This window comes from Argentina silus (assembly GCF_951799395.1).
Source record: "Argentina silus genome assembly, chromosome: 17".
Classification (NCBI taxonomy): Eukaryota; Metazoa; Chordata; class Actinopteri; order Argentiniformes; family Argentinidae; genus Argentina; species Argentina silus.
In genome coordinates, this window is record NC_139671.1 from 11,333,816 (window position 1) to 11,340,719 (window position 6,904).

At 41.9% G+C, this 6,904-nt stretch overlaps 2 protein-coding genes across 2 annotated transcripts; one reads left to right on the plus strand and one right to left on the minus strand.

Moving 5' to 3' along the window:
- Positions 1–1,986: 1,986 nt before the first annotated feature.
- irak1bp1 (interleukin-1 receptor-associated kinase 1 binding protein 1) lies at positions 1,987–3,481 on the plus strand (the record flags this gene model as incomplete). Its single annotated transcript, XM_083689341.1, has 4 exons — positions 1,987–2,265; positions 2,620–2,685; positions 2,867–2,997; positions 3,223–3,481. 4 exons carry the CDS (start codon positions 1,987–1,989, stop codon positions 3,479–3,481), a joined length of 735 nt encoding a protein of 244 aa, XP_083545467.1.
- Positions 3,482–3,563: 82 nt separating this feature from the next.
- Positions 3,564–6,812, minus strand: LOC310818355 (uncharacterized protein). The gene is made up of 7 exons (XM_083689277.1): positions 6,502–6,812; positions 6,015–6,163; positions 5,794–5,898; positions 5,493–5,584; positions 5,030–5,190; positions 4,678–4,794; positions 3,564–4,588 (listed from the first exon to the last, which is right to left on the minus strand). The coding sequence occupies exons 1-7, from the start codon at positions 6,508–6,510 to the stop codon at positions 4,487–4,489; spliced, it is 735 nt and encodes a 244-aa protein (XP_083545403.1). The 5' UTR covers positions 6,511–6,812; the 3' UTR covers positions 3,564–4,486.
- Between the last annotated feature and the right edge of the window lie 92 nt (positions 6,813–6,904).

A 6,904-nucleotide genomic window follows, 5' to 3' on the forward strand; every position in this document is an offset into this window, starting at 1 on the left:
TGAAAAAATGGCTAAAAAGCCACAATTAGGCCTAGATCAAGACGATAGCCTGTAGAATTATGACAGTATAGTAGCCATACGTTTCTCTGTCATGCATGGGAGAAATGTTCTAGCCTATAGGGCCATGTATAAACGATTCTGGCCCAGCCTTTAGCATACTTTATTGAAAGTTTAATTTCTCAAAATGTTTTAATTTGAGCTATAGTCCTTGAATTATGTAGGATTTTTTTTTTTTTACAAATATAGGTTAATACTCGGTGAGAGGTGAGCCCTATAAAGCTATAATTGTTTAGGCTACTTTTAAGCTTCAATACAGGCTCTTGGCTTCAGATTATTTTAAGTAATTGAATCAAATATCGGCCTATAAAGGTTAGGCCGGTTTATGTATACATTTCTGATGGACAAATCTTAACGCCTAAAGAAACACTCATGTGTCATTACGAAAAAAGATTATGACATTACCATGGCAATATGCCGATACAAAATTGCCCTTTTCTTCCTCAAATGTCATTGTTGTTATTTTTTTGTAAATCATAGGTTATATTCTATGGGTAATTACGAAACGAAATAATTCCATTTGAAAATAAAATGTATTCGTTCTGGACTATAATTTTAAGTCTATCAGAAACTACGGAGGCCCTATCTTATTATGCTACTATTAGAGACCCATTATAGGCTATTCATCATAAGTATGAGTAGCCTATAACTATTATTAGTTAATTAAAGTAATAGCCTTATATTAACGAAGACAACAAGAACAAGAACAACATAATAATAAATAATAATAATAATAATAATAATAATATAAATAAAAATAATATTAATATATTGGATATGAATATCACATTACGAGAATAACCTAATAACAATGGCCTGTAATCATATCATTATTATTTCAATATCATAATCATTATTGTCATCATTTGATGAAATTGATATATAACAATTTAATGTAGTCATTATAACATTTTCAATTATTCCACCATAAAAATAATGACATATTAATAAAATAAATTATATAAAACAGTCCTAATAATACAAAAGTTAATAACAAAAAACAAAAATGTATGCAACATAATTATTTCAAAATAACAGTATTAATAGTAATATCATGTGTAGGCCCATGTTTGACATAATGTGGACAAACAATGCATTATATGCCTTGTATGCTGTCATATCAAATAATGATAAGATATTTGGCATTTTCATTAGAATTAAAGACCTATCACCATCATTATCATTATTAATATTATTATGCTATTGGGTTTTCAGTTGTAGTAGGCTAGTGTCATAGTATAGCCTAGAAGTAATAGTTAATAGAGGGTGGGCCTGAACCTTTATTTTAATAGCAAGAATTGGCCTAACCGACCATCAGAATGTCATGAACTTGGCTTTTATTAAATACTAATGGAGGCCTATCATTTAAATCCGTCGTTATTGTATTATATAAGACTTGAAAGCCGCTCGACCAATGCGTTCATAAGTAGAGGGAAACATACATAGGAAAGAGGTCTATAGTTTGGGTCATATTGGAGGGCTTCGGCTGCCATCTACCGACCAAACTATGTAAATTTGTCAGAGCTTTTGAAAAAGAGTTGGCTTAATTAGGGATGACATTTTGGGAATGTAGCCCAAAAAAAGTTTTCCTCCAAAATAGGCGATGCATTAGAATATTGAGCAAAGCCACGGCTCTAGCAAGCAAAGCCTTCTAAAAGGCTATGGGGTCAGGTAGCCTAACTTGTGACAATGGCAATGTATTTATTCTAACGAAATCGCTGACTATAGATTGGGATTAAGCAAAACATGTATTATAAATCTCCATGTGTTACAAATGGAGTATTACCTCACAGCCTCCTCTCTTTCACTCCATCCTCGTCTTCGCTCGTGGAACGTCTGAGCTTGTAGTTTCTCCCAACCCAAATGAACTACATATCCCAAAAATCCCCGTTACCATAGCAGCCAGAGATAATGGTGTATGTTCCCACCATGATTCCGACTCGAGTGTTTGCTGCTGTCATGTCATCCGAGGAAGACATTATCTACCCAAACGAAAATGAACCGCGGCCAGGAGGAAAAGGCACACAAACGCAGAACAGCGCGAGGGAGGTTCAGGTCGCGGGAAGCGCGGAGGTCTCCTGCCCGGCGGATCTGGCAACTGTGCGCATTAGCATCAGCAATAACAAGGAGTCGGTAAACGATGTCACTAGCAGCATCTCCCGGCGGGTGGAGTACATTCTTCAGGCTCTCAGACAACACGATGTAAAGGTAGCACTTATCCCCAGAAAGTCAGACCTTTGCTTTGACATAGGCCTATGCACAAGTGAGAAAATAGATTCAACCGACACAGTGGTACAGTAGCCTATAGGCTATTTAGCTTGCCACGAAGTTGTACTGATGGTCTCTGTCGGCAAAATGTAGTCACAAACTAAACATAAATTATTCGTTTTTACGTTTTATCGGTAGGTCTAACGTTGTGCATGTATGCTCTGCATTCAGCAAAATAAGCGAATACCCACACTGTGGGCCACAGTTTGTCTGTAGCACAATGTGTGTTCTAATATTAGGCCCATGAAGATGTATCCTCTCCTCTTACCTTCATCCCCCTCTACCTTCCCCAAGGAGGAGAACACGACAGTGACGAAGCACATCCACAGAGATGACGACCTGTACCACATGGACGCAGAGGTAGACTAATCTAATGACCGAATAATGAGTTTGGCCTACATTATCAAATAGTTTTATCACTACCATGGATATTCAAATGTCTTCATTTTACAAGTTAATTGTTTCCACTGTCCTTTTGACCTTTCAAGTGTGTGTGTGTGTGTGTGTGTGTGTGTCTGTCCGTCTGTCCTGACTCCTGTAGGTCACGGTGGTGTTCTCTGACTTTGTGAAGATGGAGAGAGTGTGTAGTGTTCTGCTGGAGAAGTTGGATAAGAGTGTGTGTGTTGGAACGCCACAGTTCCACCATAGTGCACCATGCCTGAGTCTTCTGAGGTAAGTCAAATACAGCCCATGTTCCTCCAGTCAGTTGCCCATGTCACATCCACCCCACACCCTTAACTCTAGAGTAGACACTTCCTGATGCCCCCAGGCCTTTTAGATCTAGGTGTCAGCAATATTAAGCCATATTGTATCCACATGACATATCAGGACCAGGCCTACTTGTCCTGCACTGATTATCACGCTCTGTCTGTCTGTCTGGTTGTGTGTCTGTTCCAGGCGGCGTGCATGTGTAGCAGCAGTAGAAAACGCCCGTCTCAAGGCCTCTGAGGTGAGCAGCCTGCTGGGACAGACACTGGGGCTCCCTCTACTGGTCAGAGAGGAGGAGGTAAGAGAGTGGAAGAATGAGGAGGGAAGAGACAGAGGAGAGGAGAGAAACCTCCCGCGACCTCCTCACAGGCCCACCATCACTGCTTCCTCACGCATGTTTGTTTCATTTAGCCTCCGACCCAGACAAAGGGCCAGGAAGAAGCTCTAAGGACTACATCTAAAAACTAAGAACACACACACAGGCTGTGTTTTTTTTTATTGTGAAGCGAAGCCAAAGACAAGGATGGATATTATGTTTTGTTTATTAAAGAATGATGCATGACCGGTAGTCATGGGGATTATGGTAAAGATCCAACAGAAAAGTGCAAAGGTAAAGTGATGTTTCAGATCATGAGAACACTTCAACAATCACAGCAGTTCAAGTCAAAAACCTCTGAGTTCAAACAAACAAATGCTCAAATAAAACACTTTATAATAACTTTCATGAATGACATTTTTAGAAATAGTGAGCATTCCAGCATTGACTAATCATAAGAATGATAGACATTTATAAGTTTCATGAATAAGTATCTGAAGTATCCATAAGCATACACATGTAAACATTTAGAAATGCTTATTTATTAAAGTTATTGTAAAGTGTTACCCTTCCTCAAACAATTCCTCAAAGCTGCTGTCAATAAATGAGTAAGTGAAATTACCTATCAATGTACATGAATCAATCCTATTCTTGGTTGTAATCCTCTTGTATTATGTATTCCTACTTTTATACCAAAATAAATACTGTTATACAGTTTTTATCTCTAGAAAAATAGAGGCTGAAAGAGGGGGCAACAATACGATAACTGTCAAGAACATTGGTCCATATTAACCGTGGTTTAGCTTAACACCACCTGAGATTCAGAGCTACAAAGAACTACATCTTTTAATATCCACAATGCAGCAAGACGTAGTTTTTGGAAGCTCTGAATCTCAGGTAGTGTTAAGCTAAACCATGGTTAATATGTACCAATGTTCTTGGATTCCTACCCTGAGATCTGTTCCTTTGAAGTCTATCCAGATCAGTTGCCTCAACCACATTTTTATACAGTCAGATCACTGGTGAAGGAATGGAGACCCTGAAAAAGCACTGAAATACCTCCTCTCTCTTGTTCTTATTCTCGCTCTCACTCCCTCACACACACACACACACACACAGACACACACAGACACACTGTCAGTCCTCTGGGAAGATCTCACTGAGCCAGGGCTGCATGACAAAGCGCCCTGATGTAACTTCAAAGTGAGTGAAGTAATTCTCCAGAGTAGGGATGTCAGGCTGGAACAGTCAAACAGAGATTTACTTTAGGATTCTGTGTGTATGTGTGTGTGTGTGTGTGTGTGAGTGAGAGAGAGAGAGAGACCTACCCTCGTCAGACTGACGCGTTCCAGTTCAGTCTGGGGCAGGTAGCCCACCATAATAGAAGAGGGGCTAGGACCACTGAACAGCACTTTATAGTGGGGCGTGTGTTCTGCTTTATTTCCCTACACACAGTCAGATAGACAGACAGACAGACAGACAGACAGGTCAGTGAACCAATCAAAAAGCTGATCAAGGTGTAGCTCTGACCATATTGCTAATACCTGTCCAGTCCTCCCACATAGACACATGTACATCACAGAGGCTAGATCAGTAGTTGGGCGTGGGAGGTAAGACTCAGAGGTGCTGTAAGGGGGGACACTGAGGTTACAGTTGAGTGTGTGTTCTGTTCTGACTGACCGCAACGTTGGTGTACACCCTGTTGATCCACTCCAGTGGGGCTTGGAGCTCAGGGTCCCAGCTGACCACCACCCCCACCATCTGGCTCCTCCTCTCCATCACCACATCACCCACTCGCAGGAACACGAACGGTGGCCGTGGACTACGCACTTCCCTGGAAGCTGGAGAAAAGAGACGTGAGAGGGATGAGAAGAGAAGAGAAAAGGAATGTGTAGGGATATCCATTACCAAGAACAAAACTACGCAGACAGGATCATCATGGGAGGAATGTCAGGACTTTTTCTTGCTCCAAATGCCTAAGGGATATTCTCTCACATGCATTCCATAATGACTGACTAAAATGTCATTGTAAAAGATGTTCACAGCAAAGTCATTTAGCGGCAGTAAGCTAAATTCTGCATAAGTATGTGAGGTGAGGTTTGAGTGTGATGCACCATCCCCGCGAGCCACCACACACACACACCTCCGAAGAATCCCTGGTCGTTGTCTTGGAGCATCGCTTCAAGATCGAGGGACTCCCCGGGCGCTTCATTCTCCTCTTCACCGACGAGCAGCCTGAGAGACAAGAGCGTAAAACCCGGCGTCACTGCGTGCTCAGAGACAGTCTGCAGTAGTGTTTAATAGTAAATATGTAGTTTTTTCATGAGGGGGGGTCTGGAAGTTATTCCTCTGATACTATGATTGAGAGTCAGTGTTAATGGACAGCGCTGCCTAGGTAGTCAACGGTGTATGACATCATGTTTTAGGCTGCGAGTCCAATTTACCGTAGTCCTACTTGGGACACCAGCTGGGTCGCCCAATCTGTCCAAGCGGTCCCGTTCAGATTGTTCTTAATGGTTTTCCACCACTCGTTCCAGACGCCCAACAACCTGATAAGTGAAAAGGGAAATATGCGGAAGCGAATAACAAGTTGTCAATACATTTGAAGAGGTGGGGGGTCCGAGAAACCGGTGTCAGCCCGATGAATGGATGCAGTATAGCCTACCGTTTGGTTGTGTGGTAACGCTGCGCCACGGAAGACCCGGTCAACCGACAGATGAGGTACTGCGCGGGCAGAGCGGACAGAAGCAGCATGAGCTGCAGGATGGCCGTCCCCGTGAGCTGAGGCATAGCGCAATGATCACTGGAAATCCACTGGAAATAAAAACAATGATACAAACTATTCCATAGCGCTCCACAGTTTCCAGTAGCCTAATGAAGCCGTCGTATGGACTCGTATGGCATATCGGCTGTCCCCTCTAATCGCTATACATTAATCCTATATTCCAAGTCAGATCATATAGAAGGACACAGAAAATAGTTGTATATGTTTAAACGATTGAAGGCTATAACTTCTCAGCGATATATGAAATGGAGATCTTATGGAGCCTGAATTCTGTCACTACGTTACGCAGCCTTTTCATGACCAGAGGAGCGCAGACCAAAAACTTCGATAAGGATCTCAAGTTGAGGAAATTGTTTGGAACTCTTACCTTTGACATGTAAGGGAAATTCCTAATGAAAGAAGTATTTAACTAGGCCTATCAGAAATTACGCACGTTAGTCGTATTTTAAAAGAAAAGTTAGGAGAACCTAACAACTGGCAGAGAGGAGGGGAACGTCGGCTTGACATTTCTCGCTACAAATATTTACGTAAACAGCACTTTCAGTTTACCACCTGTGTATTTACATTTACAAAACTGCCTCACCGCTTGGGCGGCCAATCGTTGCAACCCACGAAATGCCGGAGCGCCTCTCGCGCCTCGCCACGTCAGGATTGGATTCGCTTCGTAGATGTGCGCACACAAGACACCACTATGGCGCGTAGTGGCGTCAAACCAACACAAGGGGCAATGTTGTCTTAAGAAAATCTAACCCTTCGGCCCTGTCCAGAAA

What these genes read in the sequence shown, in the direction of transcription:
- LOC310818355 (XM_083689277.1), bottom strand. An exon ending in CGACCAGGGATTCTTCGGAG is followed by an intron (nt 5,191 to 5,492) that starts GTGTGTGTGTGT and finishes TCTTTTCTCCAG; the next exon opens with CTTCCAGGGAAGTGCGTAGT. An exon ending in GGGTGTACACCAACGTTGCG is followed by an intron (nt 4,795 to 5,029) that starts GTCAGTCAGAAC and finishes GACTGTGTGTAG; the next exon opens with GGAAATAAAGCAGAACACAC.